Genomic DNA, 19,876 nt, shown 5'->3' with positions numbered 1-19,876 from the left:
TTCTGTGTCTCGTAGCTCCGCTACTTCTCTAGCATCCTCTTCATCCTTTTTCTTCTCTCTTCTGTTTTCTTTTTTCATCCCACCTTTGCGAACATGACCTCTCGGTGAACTTTCGCAAAAATGGCAATGGTTCCAGTGACATATTCCAATCGGGAAGAGGATCTCGCCAGAACCTCTGCCATTTATGTAGACTGGAGGCAAACTGGTGGTGCTTCCTGGCACACCCTCTTCCCTAATCCTCCAATCAAAAAAGATGCTAGAGAAGGAGTGAAGCTGCGAGACAGGGAAGCAGAAGGAGGAGAAGGTAGGGAGACATTCAGAGTGAATGAACGTGAAAGAACGACAATGGGTGTGAGAGTAAGGGTAAACAAGCCCACAAAATTCAAATGAAAATTCTAAGCTTCTTTGCTTCATTTCGTTCATTCCATGGGGGGGGGTCTGGCCTCGTTTTCGGAGATTCATAAGAATTGAGGAAATATGCCAGTTTTGTTAAATTTGTAATTCGTATGAAGCAGAATGCACACACCTAATGTTAAGTAAGAATGTGTTAAAAATAGACATGTTAACCCCTTAACGACAAAGCCCGTAGATGTACGGGGTTGCAGTGCAACGTGATAACGACAATGCCCGTACACGTACGGGGTGTCGTTAAATAGCTGCATCACCGCGATGGCGGCGTTTTCGCCGCGATCGGTGGCTTTGCAGCATCCACGGAAGCCTCAATAGTGAGGCTGACCGTGGATCCGGGGAGAAAAGCCCTCCCCAGAAGAAAAATGGCGATCGGAATCGCTTCCTAAGCATAAACTGTGTTGCTGACATGCCTCGATATCAAGGCATGTAGCAACACAACCCCCCTACCCCGATAGCCTTGTGATTGCACCGAAGCACAACCACAAGTGCCATCATATAAAGATGCTGCCATCATTCACACAATTGCATTAACAATAAAAAACTGAATGAGTTCACAGAGGGTCTATCCAGACCCTCTTGAGCACTCTCGAGCCCCTCCTGCAGGTTGAATGCAGGTACTGCATCCAACCATGCAAGGTCAATGGAGCCCAGCTCACTAATCAGGGTGAATAGTAAAAAAAAAAAAAAAAAAAAAAAAATTAAACAATTAAAAAAAAAAAAATAATGTTCAAAAAAAAAAAAATATGGTAACATGTCAAAATCCCCACTGTCACACAAAAAAAAATTTAATGATTAAGTCCTACAATTCTTTATCTTCACAAAAATTCCAGCATGGAAAGAGTTAAAATATTGGCATTATAAATACCCATAGGATGTCTAGTGTATGAAATGTATAATTTGATGGGGTAAATTAAATTGGCCGGGTTCAACGATGTCCCAAATATGGGACATTGGGGCAGTAGGATCAGATGTCTAAATGGCAAAAAAATACACACCTCACAAAGGTGGCCTTTTACCTCACAAATATCCCAAGCCATGCATGTGCGCTCAGGAGATGTTGCGGAACACATATTGGGGTGTTGTTTGACACGGACATATACCAGCAGCGGTAAATTTATACCTGAAGTGTGAAATTTTTTTAAAAAAAATGTACTACCATAAAGTTTGACAAAGGCTGGTGGTAAAATTAGTGCATGAAAAATACCAGCATTTCAAATACCTTGGGGTGTCTAGTCGTCAAAAATATTTGGTTTGATGGGGTAAATTTCATTGGCCGGCTTCAAAGGTACCCGAAATAGCACATGGGGCAGAATGACCAGCTTTGGGGAAAAAATGGTTTTGAAATAGCAAAACACCAACATGCAGAAAAAAGCAAAAAAAAAAAAAACCCATAAAACATTGGGTATTTCTAAACTCAGGACAAGTAGTAGAATCTATTTAGCAGGTTTTTTCATTAGTTTTGGCAGATGAGTAAAAGTATGTTGTTTAAAAAGTGAGAAAAAGTCATTTTTTAACAAAAAATCTCCATATTTTATCATTGTTTTATAGTAAATTAGATGATATGATAAAAATAATGGTATATAAAGAAAGCCCTGTTTGTCCTAAAAAAACAATATATAATATGTGTTGGAGCATGAAATGAGAAAGAAGAAAATCACAGCTAAACAGCAACACTGAAAAATGTTAAAAGAGCCATTGTCCCACAATATACTACGAGTAAGAAACAGTATTGTCCTTAAGGGGTTAATAGTTTATTCATATCATTTAACACAATGCACAGTGAGTCAACAGAAGAAACATCTAAATCAAATCACCATTTGGTATGTAAGGGCCATACCATCACTTCCAGAACACCTTAATTACTTGGCTGCATGTTTGGGGTTGTCATGCTGCAGAATACATTTGTCTGCCTGGGAGAGACTTTGCTGATGCAGTATAACTACTTTGTGTCTTGTTGCTGTGCTTATTCCTGCCATGGTGAATCACTTTTGACATTAAACTGTCTTCAGCAACCTCACTTTCTTAGTGAGTTTAGCTATTCCTCGCCAAGTTTTATTCCTCATACACAGCTGTTTCAGTTAATGATTGTGTTTCAATCTACATATTAAATTGATTATTAGACCTGTGTGGTATAATTGCTTAGTCATACACGTAACTATATGCCTTAAAAAAAAAGAACTGATGCTGTTTTGAAGGCAAATGGTGGTCACACCAAATATTGATTTGATTTAGATTTTTCTTCTGTTCAATCACTTTGCATTTTGTCAAATTATAAAAAGAAACTAACATGTCTTTTTTTGAAAGCATTCATTACTTCACAGAATTTTCTCACACCTACCTAAAACTTTTGCACCGTACTATACATACTAATTTTGTAAATATTACATTATTTGAGGACCTGTATGAAGCAAGTTAAAGCCCTGATTAGAAAGAGAAGGAGAAAACAGACTAGAGAGTTGCACAGAAGCTAGTCAGGAATTTCAATAATTATGTGAACTACCCTTTAACACAAAAAGGAGATTTTCTCTGATGAACATATATAACAGTCAGATTCAAAACTTAAGACACAATATGAATAAAATACAATATACATGTATATATAGTGGTTCCCAAAATGTTTTCTGTATCTTGTATTGAAACTAAAACCAAAGAGGAGACATTCTTCTTCTCTGTGTATATTTGTGTGTGTTCATCTGTTGCTATATATAGCTTGGCACAAACAGAGAAAAGGTAGAAGAGCTAATAAATCATACACACACTCTCATAATTAGTACCCGTGTTCTTTAGGTTTAACCCATGTCTCTTCAGTGGTTGGAGTAGTCACTGCTGTACCATCGCAGCTCTGGTGTAGGTCACACTGCTTTTAAAGTGAAGAGATACATCCAAAATGTCTAGTAGCTTGTGTGATATACAGAGGATTCAAAATATTTAGTAAAGCACCCATTTTTCACCACTGCGCGCTCACTTTTGAGGGCAACAAGTCCAATCAACTTTGACTTGTAACTAGAGGATATCCCTGAAAATGTCATGACATCATCAATGGACTCCTTTAGCATTTAAATGTACTGATTAATAATTAATGATTTTAATAGTAAACGCGTTAGTGCTTTTTCTTTTAATTAAAGAAAGAGAAACTTTCCCCCTCTTCCCGATTTGATCGTCTTACCGGACTGCCCTTTGTCCTCTAGTAACCGTCTTTCAGGATATACTATTATGTCAAGCGTTATCAAGCGGCGTATGCGTTCCTTTAATTTCCTACATGTTACTAGTAGCTACAGTGCAATGACTTTCACTATTGTAAGTAATTAATAACATTAAATTACCCTTTGGAGGCTGTAAAGGGAATACACACTGGTTCTCAAAAATTCAAAATAAAAAAAAAAAAAAAACACACAGACAGCACAAAAGCATGTATTAAAATTGGACAGCTTACAAACATTGACCATATAAAACAATAATAGTAACTCATTTTACAATAACAGCTACACTAAAAAAATACATATATTTGTGCAAACTTGCAATAAGAATAACACGCTACATATGTTTAGTTACCGATATAAAAAAAATCAGTATATACATTTTATGTATAGCTTTGTATTTAGCAGGAATGTACACATTTGGTAACAGCAAAATAATATACATTAAGAAAGAAAAAGATCCATTTGTAAAAACACTTAAGCAGTTGCCCAAGGGAAACCTTCACTAATCTTAAATACTCTCCAAAAATATCCCCAAATGCATCTTTGAAGATTACTACTGTCCAGATGTTAACCAAGTTAACTTTTTTGGCCATTACAGTAAATCTTAACATTATGGACTTAATACGAGCACTGCAAACATATGCTCTATTGTAGTGCAAGCCAAACTGCTTGAAATCATATATGGAATGATATTTTATCTAATGTGCTCAGATAAAAAAAAAAGAATGCCAAAGGAATACCCACATTAAATAACATTGAAGAAGAAAAAAAAAACTGCACTATGCTTTCTGGAATGCTACACAGAGCATTATGGGAGAATAAGATTATGTACCGCTCCTAGTAGAAGGATACGTAAGAATATACATATAATCTATACATTTGCTGGAGATCTCTATAAAGTAGCATTTTCTGGTAGACAATTTAATGACTCATCTTAACAAATAAGGCATGGGCCTTACTGCTAGTCAGCACCAGATATCCACAGACTAGATCTGTTATTAAATAAAAACTCTAATAAGAAAATGTATATTGGCAGGCCATTTTTAATAAGTTTGCATACTGTAAGCAGGTTTAAAGGAACAGTGTAGTCCCCAAAATTTTATTTGGTAATACATAGGCTCCAATGCATTTTTCAGCATGCAAATTAGTGAATGTATTCTTTTTAGATTTTGAAAATAGGACTTTTGTCTCATTTAACTCCTCCCCTGGCTGCGTCTACTAGGAAATCAGGAAGTACAATAAGGAAGTATACGTACTGCATAGTGTGTGTATTGCACACTCACATAAAAGGGGCCGAGCTCCCATTGAAGTCAGTAAGAGTTACAGCAGCCAATCATATGTACGCTAGCAAAGCATCAGTGTTTAGAACGCATATTTATGATAAGCTGCTGCTACTCCATTTGCTTTCACTGCTACCAACAATGTTCAAGAAGTGTACTAATACATGCTCTCTGCTTTCAGTAGAGGCAGCTGGGGGAGGAGTTAACAGATACAGATGCTCATTTTCTCACCCCAAAAACTAAAGAGTTCTGCTACCGAATAGTATCCAGTAAAATTAATATTAGTAGATAGGTTATTTATGAGACTATACACAATATATTTTCAGTGGTTCAGTCTTCAGTAGGTTCAGTATAATTTTTTTTTTTTTTTTTTAAACCTCATTCAGAAAGGACAAATTGTGCATTTGTAAAGTAGGATTCCCAGTGTTCATATGCAATTCATACATGGGGTCGGAGATGCATTATCTATAACCCTGTTACTTCTAAACTTTACAATAGTAAAATGATGCCATATGCATTCCCTTATGTGTTGCTTACCAAGAATAGCTACAATAAATATACAACATAAAAAAATAATAAAATATAAAATCTTCCTATAGGTCATTCAATATATGTCAATGCAGATTGGTGCAACAGACAGTAACAGTACAAGAAATAGCAAAACAAAAATATAAATGCTTTCTGCAAATTTCTTATATTACAAACTTGGTCTTCATATCGAGCGTTCATTTTAAAAAAGTACAGTAACAACAATTAAAATGACTTCAAATACCACATAAATAGCCAACCACACATATGCATCATGCTGGGTAACATATTTAGTTGGGAGGGGCAACGACTTTCAGAAATTCACAGATCTATGCTTTCTGTGCAATGGGGTTAATTTAACGGTACTTAATGGGGTACACAAGCTTGAGTGGGCAGGAAAATTGGCTGGGAAACTGTAGTTTCCACTACATTAATTGTTTATTTTAAAGGGTCATCAACTGGCCTTTTGGGCAAGAAGATGCAGAGTTCAATTAGGTGAATTATTAATGAAATCTAACAGATTTCAATATGCCTTGTACAGTGCCATGCAGCATATTGAAGCAGAAGCTCACTGGGGTTGGCTCTTCATAGTATGGTCAGGGAGATGAAACTAAAACTCTCCAACTCCCTTTTTAGTGAATAAACCCAAACACATATAAAACTGTTAAAACAGTAAGAAGTTAACCTTCATTAAGTAATTTGTTTTTGGCAGATAAGTTTAAGAGTTCACAATTTACTTCTCACCTTAATTAGCCAAACCACTTCCATTGCTGGGGGAAGAGGTGTCATTTCTGTGCTTAGTACCTAAGTACTTAAAAAGTACCTGGTGTTTTAAGTAAAAACATAAAAACAGTGCTTTTGTGTATATAATAAGAGGACAGGAGTGGACACTGCCTACTGACCGGGCAGCTATAGTGATCTTTCATTTTACAGAATAGTAAGGGAATACGTTTTATTGGGATCAGTGCTTTATTTTGTAAAGAAAGGTAATGCTTGATACCCCAAAGGTCACTGATCAATCAGAAACCACAGCGTGGATGGCAGAAATTTCCTGTACCTGAGATATTAGTAAATCATCAATGGCAGGAGGGTAATGTAAACCAAATAATGCTGTATTCCCTGTAAATTACAACCCATGTCCTTTTAGTATATTCCTTTCATGGATTTCATAAAGTATGTGAAATTAGGTCACGTTTATTATATATCTTGAGTATAGTCTCCTTTGTAAAGAACTTGTTATATAACACATTTTATACAAATTATTCCATATACTAGCAACATGTTTTTGTACAGAAAAGTGTTTAAATTGATTACTCCTATAGGGTATAACCAAGGGCTGAACAAATATGTGAGGGGTTTAGGAGCCAAAATGAAGACAGAATAAGGGGGTACCAACCTCAGAGTGATCAATGTAAAACATCACAGTATGGCAGACAGGCACCAAGTTTAAGAACCATAGTTATCTTGCTCAACATGTAAAATGTTTAAATAAAAAAAAAATAAATAAAAAGGAGTTTAGTAAAAGTGATACTGTACCATCTGTACTATTCTTGAGCAAAGTTTTACAAAGGAATAGAAGGATGCAATTAGCAGGAACATTACACGTTACTAAGGTGATAACACTGTTAAAGCTTTGCATCAGAATTGCGTTTTATAAATAAGGTGCTATATGTGCGTGTGATGAAACCATACAGGCGAATATATTTATACTGACTCAGCTCGTATTTAAATCTGGGTACCTTTTTAATTACAGGGTGTACTGATAGCAACACTTGGGTGCAATGGGTGATGATATATATATACATATACACACACACACACACACACAAAGTAATATTTGAATGTTTTTTTTTTTTACTCACTGAAGAGGGGGGTTGCATGAGAGCTGTAAATTTAAACTCCCGATATTACTATCCATTACTAGAGTCAATCATAGCAGGATTCCCCTTTAAGAAGGGCTGACCAGATCCTACATCATGCAAAGGGAAATCAGCGAGTTGGCTTTTAAGAAATCTCTACATTAAAATGCATTATCAGGCCTTTGGTATATAGAGTGAGATATATACACATACATACATACACACATATATATTTTAGAGAATAAATATATATATATATATATATATATATATATATTTGAGAAGAAAGAAGATATATATATATATATATATATATATTTCATCTATATATATATATATATATATATATATATATATATATTTATTTATACACATATATACAGAGATGTATACTTTACTTTTTTTGTTTAAATTCTAACTTGCGCTATGCAGGGCCAACTGAGCCTTTCTTGTAGAGGAAGCTGACTATTACAAGACAAGGCACCATGTTCGTCTAAGCATAATGGTCAGTTGTCCCAAATCCCTGTTTAATGTAACCATTTCTCAGTGCAGCATTTTCAAGCTGGTAGCTTAATATTTGTGGACTGCTATATACGCTAAAAGCTAAAATATAGTTCTTAAATTAAAAAATAAAAGTGCAACTTATCAGATAATTATCTCTGAAGAAGAAATCCCCTTACTCCTAGGCCTCTACACATTTTTCCATAAGAAAAATGACATGATACATTATATTTGTAGACCTGAACTAGCTAGAACCCTCAATTCTTGAAAAAGAACTGAAACATAGCCCATGTTCTTACAACATATTAGTAGTTGTCTGTTAGTCTTACTGTAAAAAGATCACACTACATTAATACCACGGTCATGTCCATCAAGCTGTACTTTCAATTTGTGGAGTTCTTCAATCTCCCGATGGTGGCGCTCTGTTTTATGTCTCACCAGTGTACGATAAAAATGAATAGTGAATATTACGAAGATAATGCCAACTGGTACCATGATGATGGTCGAAATAAGGGCAGAGTGCCACCCCGCATTTCCAGGTTTCTGCGATGCATTGGTTTCATTACGTACCGATGGAGAGTCAATTGGGAGGAATTTAATCCAGCACAGTAAAACCACCTCAGCAAGGAAGAGGAGTATTCCAAGTGCTGTGGAGAAGCCCCAAGCCAACTCGATGTAAGGGTGCATGCGGTCATGTGGCGATTCATTAACAGAGTTCAAGTTATGGATGTTGCTCACGGCCTCTACATTGGGTAGGATACATGTGCTAATCAGAAGTGCAAAGAGGTGCACAGCAATAAGCACTGTGGTACAGGCACTGAAGGCAATGAGCAACAACTGCGGATACTCATATTTCATTTCCAGTTGGACCTCCACCATTGCAACCTAACAGAATGGAGACAAATCCAAAAATCCTTAAACATTGTCATTATTCACTGAACAGGAAAAAGGTATTATTCAGCCTGGTAACAAAAAGCACATAAAATTCACATTAACATAACAAAGGAATCATGAAAGAAACACAGTTCCCAAGCCAAAAGTAATTTAGTGAAAAGGAAAAAAAACAGTCAAGGTAGCTATTTAATTCTCCAAAACATAAACACTATGTATGTGGGGTATTACTGTAATTGGGGGATGTTGCTGAACATAAATTGGGGTTTTCACCAGCGGTACTTATCCCTTGGAAATACTAAGCAAAATCTCAAAAAAACGTTTTTGTTAACAATGTAATATGTTTGTATGTGTTAAAAATTACAAAAACAAGTAATGAAGGATTTTGACACACTTCCCTGAAAGGCAGATATCAGACACAAACACTTTGCTTTACTTGTGCTTAAGAAAGAATTCCTTCCCATGCCACATATAACATAAGTGACCTTAAGTGCATGTCATGCTTGCACTTATATTTATTGCAAAACATTAAACATATACAGCAGAACTGGAGAACTCCAGCCATTGAGGGATGCGAACATGCCAGGAATTTTGTGTTACTTTGTTTTGAAAACAAGAAGTTTAATTATTTTTTAATTGACATGCTTTAGCTGAAGTTGGGATCTCTAACATTCGTAGACTGTTTACAGCTCTCAATATGCAACAGGTCTGGTATGTCACATTGTGATACTGTTAAAAAAGGACTATATATAGAAATCATCCTAGGACAATGGGAACATTGGTAAGAAGTATTTTTCTATAAAAACAAAGTCTAAGAAAGATGGTTGATGGCAGGGGTGAAATTAGAAACTACGGACCCTGGTGCAAAAACTGCCCCTGGGCCCCCCACTTCACCAAGCAACATGTTCCACAGTGCCACTGTTGCCCCCAAACAGCTTGTAAGTACCTTTGTGCCAAACAGCTTATCAGTGCTATCCTAATCCCCATACAACCGGCCTGAGCCATCTTTGCCCATAAGCAGCTGGTTTGTGCTATCATTGCCCCTTGCCCCCCCACATACACTCTGGCATACATATGTAAAAACACTCACACAAATTTACACAAGCTAACACACCCCCTTACTCATACGCTCATTCTAACACATGTTCCCTCTCACACACACACGTATATATAGACATTCATGCTCACACACACATATATACAGACATTCATGCTCACACACACGTATATACAGACATTCACACACACACAGATATAAAGACATCCATGCACCCACCATCTTACTTCTCCTTTAGCCGTCAGTCCACAGCTCATACAATGTGCGAGCAGCCTGTGTTCCTGTCTCCCCGTGCCGATTCAATATTGTTTAAAAATGTCTCTTTTCTGACCTGGGCCTGCACAAGAAGACAGGAACAAGTGGTTGCAGGGGGTCACCCAGGTCCCCTAAAGAGACGAGGGCTGTAGCAGTTGCGACTGGTTGATGGTCAAGTTACCCACTCCTAGCGAAATGAGGCAATAAATTATCTAATGACCCTGAAGCAGTGCCACTCTGCATCCTAGATGACAAGTAATTATTCCAAGGCAAGCACTCAGGTGTGACTGAGAAGGAGACTCTTATTTATGCATCAGTGAGTATGTATGTCTTGTTACTTTCAAAACTAATTTGAGCCACACACCAGTGGCATGCGTGGCTGGTAACACTGGCCACTAAAAGCAATGCTAAATGTTTAGCTAATATACAAACAGATGCAACTGTTCAATCAATCAACACTATTTATGTCCACATGAAAATAGCATACTTACCATGGCAAATCCTGAAAGCAACGCAGAGGTACGGCTGGAGGCTTTCAGCTTTGCTCTACTAAGATAGAGTTTCCTCCATGAAAGGGCCTGTACAGAATGATGGTTGGATGTTACCAATTCAAGGTAGCTACGTCTGACCCAGTCTCTGTAGTCCATGCCTTTGTTTCCACGTTCTGAGACAGCTGGGGTGGAAGGATCCACTGGGATGTTTAGTTCGCTACTCATGATTATTCAAAGCCCTAGAGACAGTTAAAAATAAGATATATCAAAAGTCTGATGCGGAAAGCCTTGTAGATCTAACTGACTTTCTGATAAATCTGGTGCGTAAACTTGATGGGTTTTGTCCCACTTCAGTAATAAGGAAAAGAACTGTAACAGATTCACAAAGATTATATTATTATTTGAGTCATATGACAGCATCATGTTCTCTACATCTGTACAATGGGTAAACAAGACATAAGTAGCACATCACATAGCAATATGCAGTAGACCAGCCATATAATTGTACCTTAATGATTAAGTACTGTGTGAATATATATATGTACCGTATCAGGTTAGGAAAACCATAAAGACATTCTGCAGATAGCATTCTTAACACAACCCTAGGAGCAGCAGTTTTAAATATTCCATCAAACATTCTATACATTCCTTATTAAATACGCTATAATTAGAAAGATGGCCGAAATTTTTTGAAAATCAGGAAAAAACATACCAGTAAAATGTACTTGATATTCTCCAGGAGTATTTCTTTTAGTTACCATTCATCTGTCTAAGACTTTGATATAACATCAGATGACTTAGACCTCTGATATAAGGAAATGTGTTAATAAATTGGGCAATTAGCAAACACATACTACTGGTTGTTATGGTGATTGTGCCACATTTGCCACAACTGCTCTACTGCTCTGAATCCCATCTGTTTATCACATTTTTTCCCTATAATGTATATTTATGTACAGTGTTTATATATATATACATATATATACATATATATACATATACACACACACACACACATATAGATGTGCATACAGTATAAGCTAGAAACTGGTTTTAAAACCAATATTAAAGAAAAGCATTTTGAAACTATTTCTGTTCCCTTAACTTCATGTTGTTCAGAATACTGTAACAAACGCTCCTAAAGTAAATTATTAAATGGAAACTCCCACTGAAAAAAATAAGTATTTTCCTTTACATAAACAAAGTCTTTTTGTTAGGTGGCTTAGATGTGTTTAGATACCTCTCCTTAATCCCAAACCACTCGGGCTATTTGCTTTATAAAAAAGTCCTTGCAAAGTATTTCTCAATGTACCATCCGGTTTTCCACGTTACAACAAGGTACGATGGCAAGAACTTGGTATTTGTGTCTAGTACAGAGCAGAAATGAAATTTAAAAGTTAATGTCAAAAAAGTAATTTAAACAAACATTTTCAAACAGAAGACTAAACAATAGATGGGATGGGATAGAGGAGTATAGTAGAGATTTTCTGATACACTGTGGAAATTAAAACTTCCCTTGGTTAACTATAGAAAAATTGTATCTGAATGGATCGCCAATGGGACTATGAAGAAAACATCTGTACCATGAGCACGAATATCACACGAATGTCTAAAAACAAACACAGGAAACTGCTCAGTCAGAAAATGCAGCTGCTTTAAAACAACTGGATTACCCACACCCTGCACAGACACAGAAGACATGAAACACCTGGATTCGCACATTGAACACAGTGTGCAGACACAGCCAGATCTAGGGAGGAATTCGAGACAAGGCCGGCCAGAAGCAAAATCTTAAAAATTTCCCTTTTCAGCCAAAGTGTCAAACTACATCTGATACTGTTCTTTCAGAGATAACGTTTTGTTTCATAACAGTGGACCAAAGGATTGGATTTTTCCAGCTGATACAATGGCCCATTCCGGTTTAAGCTGGCATGTTCTCGGGAGGAGGCAGCCAGATTCCATTAATTCCATCTGCCTGCTCAACAATAACATGTGGTGTCATGAAGGATTTAATAGGAACTTTAATAAGTTCAACTGCATCTACTCATTTCTGCAAGGAAGCCCATCTAAAGTCACTATTTGAAAAGTAAGCGTGGATAGAAATATCTCTGTAGAAATTAGGAGCCAGCTAGTGGCATGAGCTAAATCCCAAAATTCAAGAGCCGTGGCTACTTGGCTATTTGGATTTGTCAAGCCCTAAAGTAATTACTACATCGGAACCGCAAATCGTTAAGGTAAAATTGTAGGTAAAATATATTTAATAAGGGATAGAATGTTACAACATATTACAGAATAATCAAAGTTACATATTTCCATACAGGAGAGTGCTATAAGGGTTTACTTCAGAAAAAATGAAGTTACACCCTCTTCTGCTGAACGGGTGGCATGTAAGGTCAATCTGAAGGAATTGTCCGGTAGAAGGATACGTCTGCTGACAACTGACCCGCTAACTGAATGTTTAAAGTTAGCTGATAAATACATTGTGGTTTCCTTTCTCTCTCCCGTCTGCCTGGTGACAGCAGTTGTAGTGAAGGAAAGAGAAACTTATCTTGGCTTGTCTCACTATAACTGCAGCTCCATATAATCACATCGGTAAGGGCTTCCTGCTAAACCCAGGAAAATTACTCAGAAGGGTTTAGAAAAGAATTTGATAATGTTACAAACTGGATGAGCAGGGCAATTTCGGAAACACTGGGTGTATAAAGGCCTAGAGGACATAAAGGTTGGCTTCTGTTTGGTTTCCTTTTTTTCCCATCGACTGTATTTGTATTGAATTTCAATAAGATATTGTGTTACAGTTCGATTGGACTGGAAGGGTATCTGTTCAACATCTTAAAGGCACAGTTTTGTGCCCCATACAACCCTGCCAACAAAGAACGGATACTAGGGTACTCAGTAAGATCTTTATATGTAAGGTAAAAAGTTACCTATAGAAGACAGTTTTGGCTAATAAAAGCAGCCAATCACATTCAAGGAAAGTGCTACCACTAAAAAAATGGGTCTTGTCAGACCCACTGGAAGCTGGTTGGCAATAAGTATAGCACATGTGCAATGGTAAGCATGAGCTCCTTTCAGCAGAACACATCTACAGCAAGCCAAGTTGCTGGGGGCAGAGAAACATTGCACATGCACAGATTATGATGAATCCCCCTGTGCGTTTGCGCAGGGGAACAATATGAATTTAAAGGTGACAGCCATCATCTGGAATAAAGTGCGTTTGCTGGAGTGTGCCTTAAAATTTAAAGCGGACAGCGCAGGGAAAAACGGTAGCGGTTATTTACCTTTACCAGGCATGTTCAAACCAGTCCACAAAGGTTTCGAGCCAAGGTTTAGTTTTTTTTTTTAACATGTACAGTCACATCACAATTATTTTGTCACCTTTAGTAGCCATATAATCTCCACTACAAACATATCATATGCATAGTTTGTACCTTAGCATAACATTAACCTTATTAAAGGGAGAGTTGTGTTTCAATTATAAATGATAGAGGGCTAGGTAAGCTAGTAAGCCGATCGTTGGGGTTGACCCTTTGTACTATAAAGCAAGTCACAACAAACATGATTAGCCCTCTCCATAAAGCCATATCTAAATTGCTAATTTACTGATTGTGGCCCAGGGAGTGCTTAAAATAGTGGTTGAGGAGAAGGGAGGTAAAAAGAAAGTTGACAATGCTGGGTGACATTTCCCTAAAAATATGTCTCAATTTGGTAGTGATCTAACAAATCACAAATATATGTTAACGATAATAACAAATATTTGAGGGTTAACAGTTTGTTTTCTTTCCTTAACTGATTTGCAAGAATGCCTGTTAGACCAATACACATCTATATGGAAATTAGTGAATGCCCTGAAGTCAACCTTTTCTGGAAACCTGTATTGTTCAGTTTGTATTTAGAGTATTGCCTCCAGGTAGGGTAGAATTTGTGAAGTGAGAGGTTAGGAACATAACTCTCCAGGTCATAACAGGATGTGTTTAGGTAAAACTGAATGGATTACACCTGTCGGCAAACAAACAGGAGAATTGCCCTTCAAAAATGCAAACTTTTAGTTGCAAACTGCTGGTCAACTTTGAGAACTGTGCGTAATGAATATAAAAAAATAATATAAGTTTTGTGCCATGCACCTAAAAACAAAAAAGTAGCTCTAAAAAAAAAAAAAAACATCTGGCATGAAACTCAGGGAATTTTGGTTCTCACTGGAGACAATCCAAAACAAGCAAGATAGAGAACACAGGGGAAAAAATCAGCTATTTTATTAAATAAGCTTAGACTACGGAGGCGTTTATATCTTCATAACATGCAAAGGTTCTGAAAGATTTGCATGCCGTCAGACAGGCTGCGCTGCAAAAGCTTCAGTACTTTTTAGATTTGAATGTCACGGACAGTCCACTACCCCTTATTTAACACAAAAAGGAAGAGTAAGAGTAGCATGGCTGAGTATGTTATTTATTTACCTGTGCTTCGGTCTCCATTGGGAACTTACCTGTATGTACATTATCTTGTGTAGGTAAAAAGCTATACGAGCATTTCATTCTTTAGCTCTCTCTGTCTTCTGACAAACATGGCTCTGGATTTCAGGAATTTATTGCACTACATCACAACGTGTTTCGTAATTACATCAGCGATGCCTTAGCACCTTAATGTATATCAGCTGCCTGTCGCCTATGGACTATACATGGAGAAATTATATCTTAAATAGTAATATATTAAAACCCACGCTGTCTCGATGTACAATCTGCCATAATAACACCAGGAGTCATTATAAGATAAGACTCACCTGTGAATACTGATTCAGAATGCAATTGGAATAAAGCCTATAATGTATAGTAATTAGAGCAAACTTCTTTGCTTTAAACTACAACTCCCATCACCCTCGAACAGCGACTGCCGGCAGGCAGGTACCTGGTGTGAAAGCAGCGACAGTGAGGACTTTGTTCCAAGGCCTGCAGAAACTATCAAGATGATAGGCAGCGACTTACCAAACACACCCCAACGGCTAATCATACGCGTCCTCGCAGGCAGATATTCGGGTGCACTAACCCCTAAGGGCTTCCTCCACATACAGCAGAACCAGCATCACTTTACGTCAGCCATGTCTGGGGCAGATGCTGCAGATCACCTGATGCACAAAGACGGCGACGAATCCGGCAGGGCATGCGAACAACACACAGGCATAGCTCTCCTCCAGCTGTGGGAGACAGTGTGTGTGATGTGAACATGCAAGCAGGATTACGATTGGTTAGTGAAGCCTCTTCCTCGCGGCTGGCTGTATCCTTTAATCTGATTAGTCGACAGGATTTTCCAGTATGTGTCCTCTCTTGGCAAATAGACAAGAACAAGTCGAAACGCATTGTCAGATAACACTGGTGCCTTTCACAGGGCATTCAAATGCAAACAATATAATGTTACAGCTGAGGACAATAGTGAAGTTATAATGAATACTGGCAAAATGTTTCTGCTGAGCCAAATGAGAACACTGCAGGTTAGCTGGGTGTTTTTCACTAAACAATGAAATTAGAATATATTTCCCGTGAGAAGTGAACGCCTTATAATTATTACTATTATATTTTATAGAGCATACTGGATTCGTAGCACTATTACAATGAGGGAGAATACGCAATTAACGATATCTAAAATTGCACAGCAGTACAAAAAGTAAGCTTAACTTAAAAAAAAAGTAAAGGGTTAACAGTGTTTTCGGACAAGTTGGGCCAATTGTTACCTATGGCAGACCTCTTGCACATGCGCACCCCTTCAGAGCAATGAATGTTTGGTAGGAGAGAGACATATCTCGGAACTCTCGCCCCAATCTGAGGGTCTTCAGGTGAAGGGACAGATTTTCAGGGCCACACAGTTTGGAACTAACTCCTTATTCTACACATCTGTGACCATACATAAGATTCCAAGTTGGCGCGTTTGTGCCCAGTATGTAATGGGTGATATCCCTGCTTGAATGCAGGTGACTCAAATTTGTGTATGTATCTTTGAATAATGGCAAGTCAAGGTTTCCATTAGGACTGATATTAAAGCCATTTGGTTAACAGGTTTGGCGAGTCACAGCATATAATCTTCATAATGGGCTATTAAAGGCTTAATATTTCAAGAGCCTATGGTTCAGCTAATTTACAAATTTCCCAGGTATGACATACAGTATATGGACGAAAGTTTTGGGACACCTGACCATTACACCAACAGGGACTATCATGACATTGCATGCTAAATACATAGACTTTAATATGTAGTTGGTTCCCCCCTTTGCAGCTATACCAGCTTCCACTCCTCTGGAAAGGCTTTCCACAAGATTTTGGAGTGTTTCTGTGGGAATTTGTGCCCATTCATCTAGTAGAGCATTTGTGAGGTCAGACACTAATGTTCTCCTGGCTCACGATCTGTTCTGGTGTCAGGGATTGGGACCTATCTGCACTGGTTAGGCTAGATTTCCACTTGTTTTTTTTTTGCTAAAAACGCCCATAAAAACGCCAATAGCGCCACCTGGCGTTTTTTTTGTGAAAAACGGCTGCAGCCAGATGTTAGCTGTTCTTCAATAGGAAATCGCAAAATGCCATTTCCACTTGGCGTTTTTCTGTTTGGCATTTTTTCAGTCCTCTTTGGCGTTTTTCTGCTTTTTTGGGCTCTGAGGCAGTTTTTCAAAATCGCAGCATGTTGACACTCTGGCGTTTTTTGCAAGAAATCTTGGCGTTTTTCTCCAATAGAAGTCTATGGGAGAGAAAAAACGCCATGAAAAAGCCATGTGGGTTTATTGCCTTGGCGTTTTTTAGGCTAGGTTTCCACTTGGGTTTTTTTAGCTAAAAACGCCTATAAAAACGCCAATAGCGCCACCTGGCGTTTTTTTGTGAAAAACGCATGCAGCCAGATGTTAGCTGTAATTCAATAGGAAATCGCAAAATGCCATTTCCACCTGGCGTTTTTCTGTTTGGCGTTTTTTTAGTCCTCTTTGGCGTTTTTCTGCTTTTTTGGGCTCTGTGGCAGTTTTTCAAAACTGCAGCATGTTGACACTCTGGCGTTTTTTGCAAGAAATCTTGGCTTTTTTTCTCCAATAGAAGTCTATGGGAGAGAAAAAACGCCATGAAAAAGCCATGTGGGTTTATTGCCTTGGCGTTTTTTATGGCGTTTTTTCCACAGTTACAATGCAGAGGATGGACCCAGTATCTGTGTGTCCTACGAGAAATAGGCTGAAAACAAACAGTTTCACACAAAACAAAGTCCTGGACTGGTTCATATTGAATTTTACACCATTTGGAACAAACATGCCATTACAAACAAACATACGCGACCGGATCCTGCGTGCCAAAAGCAACAGCAAACAATTTGCACCATCATTTGGGGCCAATCTTCCCAGAGGAGCAGACATTCGAAATAAAGCATGCCTTACAAACCACAGAAAAGAGACAAAAGGGTCTACCAAGTAAATGACATCAGGAGAGGGCAGATACTTGCCATTTATCCTAATCCCTTTTAGCTGGGTGAAACTTCTAACTTGTAAAGGCTGGAAAAACTGCCTAAGGTCAAAAAAAGCAATTTCCACAGAAAGGCTAAAACGCCAGAAAAAACTGCAGAAAAAACGCCAAAACGCAGGTAAATGCAGTGGCAGTTTTCTTGGCAGTTTTCCTGGCGTTTTTCATCAAGAAAAAAACGCCGGACAAAAACCCAAGTGGAAACCTAGCCTAATTCTTCCTCCTCATGACTTTATGTCTGAACCCAGCTAAACCCCTGCTATTCCTTTAGGATATCCCTACAATTAAATTTTTTTAAATCCTGGTACTGACATATAAGGCCATCCATAATACTGTTCCTCCATACATCTCTGCCCTCATAAGCAAATACTCTCCCACTCGATCGTTATATTCTTCCCATAGGCTCTCCTCCTCACTTATCACCTCTTGCTTTTCCCGTCTACAAGATTTCACTCGGGCTGCCCCATATCTCTGGAATCTACTCCCAAGGAACCTTCAGCATTTACCCTCCCTCCCGACATTCAAGAAATATCTCAAAACCCACTTCTTCAGAGAAGCATACCATCTTAACTGCTAGAACTTCCTTGATACAACCACCACACTACCTCTCACCCTTTCTCTGTGCCTTATGTTTGTCAACCCAGTCCCTCAAGATTGTTGCGAGCAGGGCTCTCTCTACCTAATGTATCTGTTTGTCTTAGTGTCAGGATCCACCCTGCCTGCCAGGACTACGCACTAACTATTCACTACTTATTGATGCTCATGTTGTTTTACAACCACTAGTGGCCGTCCCTCTCTCTCTGGAGCACCAGACCACGTTATTGCAAGCAGCTGGGCCTTGTTACCTGATTACCCAGCCTTTATGAACCTGCTCTGCCCTTCAGTCAGGGCCTTTGTATTGAAGTCTGTGGACGTTTCTGTTGTGGCTCTGCACCTGTACCGTTCCTGGTTACCTGCTTTGTGTCCTGATCAAGTGGGCTCCGTGCCTTTCGTACCCTTCCAAGTGGGCTCCGTGCCTTTCGTGCCCTTCCAAGTGGGCTCCGTGCCTTTTGTGCCCTTCCAAGTGGGCTCTCTGCCTTTCGTGCCCTTCCAAATGGGTTCTCTGCCTTTTGTGCCCTTCCAAGTGGACTCTCTGCCTTTCGTGCCCTTCCAAGTGGGCTCTCTGCCAAAAGACTTATTACCGGTATTAATTTATCCTGTAATACGTCCGGTTTCTTGCTTAGACTGTATAACCCTTATTTGCTTGTCCTGTCATATACATACAATACATTGCATTACCTAGAATTCTGCTTGTGGTGTCTTTGTTTATATAATAATGCATCGTGGGTTACAGACCGAACCCCAAGTATCCCCTGCACATGGGCTTGTACCTGATTACCCGAGTCCTGACAACCAGTGGAGTAACTACATGGGTAGCAGCTGCGATTGAGGTCTGGTGACTGTGGAAGCCATTGGAGTACAGTGAACTCATTGTCATGTTCAAGAAACCAGTTTGAGATGATTTGAGCTTTGTGACATGGTGCATTATCCTGCTGAAAGTAGCCATCAGAAGATGGGTACACTGTGGTCATAAAGGGATGGACACAAAAGGCAGAGAGGCCGCTTGGAAGGGCAGGAAAGGCAGCCTGCTTGGAAGGGCACAAAAGGCAGAGAGCCCGCTTGGAAGGGTACGAAAGTCACACAGCCCGCTTGGAAGGGTACAAAAGGCACACAGCCCGTTTGGAAGGGTACGAAAGGCACACAGCTCATTTGGAAGGGTACGAAAGGCAAGGAATCCACTTGGAAGGGTACGAAAGGCAGGGAATCCACTTGGAAGGACACAAAGCAGGTAACCAGAAACGGTACAGGTGCAGACCCACAGCAGAAAGGTCCACAGACTTCAATACAAAGGCCCTGACTGAAGGGCAGGGCATGTTCATAAAGGCAGG

At 38.7% G+C, this 19,876-nt stretch overlaps 1 protein-coding gene and 1 long non-coding RNA gene across 2 annotated transcripts; both read right to left on the bottom strand.

The window, feature by feature from the left end:
* Positions 1–4,778: 4,778 nt before the first annotated feature.
* LOC128474755 (uncharacterized) lies at positions 4,779–6,880 on the bottom strand. Its single transcript, XR_008346399.1, has 2 exons — positions 6,271–6,880; positions 4,779–6,230 (listed from the first exon to the last, which is right to left on the bottom strand). It is a non-coding gene; the product is annotated as an uncharacterized LOC128474755 (long non-coding RNA).
* A 779-nt stretch (positions 6,881–7,659) lies between these two features.
* ORAI2 (ORAI calcium release-activated calcium modulator 2) lies at positions 7,660–15,660 on the bottom strand. The gene is made up of 3 exons (XM_053457147.1): positions 15,453–15,660; positions 10,474–10,712; positions 7,660–8,664 (listed from the first exon to the last, which is right to left on the bottom strand). Exons 2-3 carry the CDS (start codon positions 10,696–10,698, stop codon positions 8,119–8,121), a joined length of 771 nt encoding a protein of 256 aa, XP_053313122.1. The 5' UTR covers positions 10,699–10,712; positions 15,453–15,660; the 3' UTR covers positions 7,660–8,118.
* Between the last annotated feature and the right edge of the window lie 4,216 nt (positions 15,661–19,876).

Source organism: Spea bombifrons, chromosome 2 (genome assembly GCF_027358695.1).
Source record: "Spea bombifrons isolate aSpeBom1 chromosome 2, aSpeBom1.2.pri, whole genome shotgun sequence".
Lineage (NCBI taxonomy): Eukaryota > Metazoa > Chordata > Amphibia > Anura > Pelobatidae > Spea > Spea bombifrons.
This window is presented reverse-complemented; position numbering and strand designations above follow the sequence as displayed.

What these genes read in the sequence shown, in the direction of transcription:
- ORAI2 (XM_053457147.1), bottom strand. Translation starts at nt 10,698, where the DNA reads ATGAGTAGCGAACTAAACATCCCAGTGGATCCTTCCACCCCAGCTGTC. An exon ending in TGCTTTCAGGATTTGCCATG is followed by an intron (nt 8,665 to 10,473) that starts GTAAGTATGCTA and finishes CCATTCTGTTAG; the next exon opens with GTTGCAATGGTGGAGGTCCA.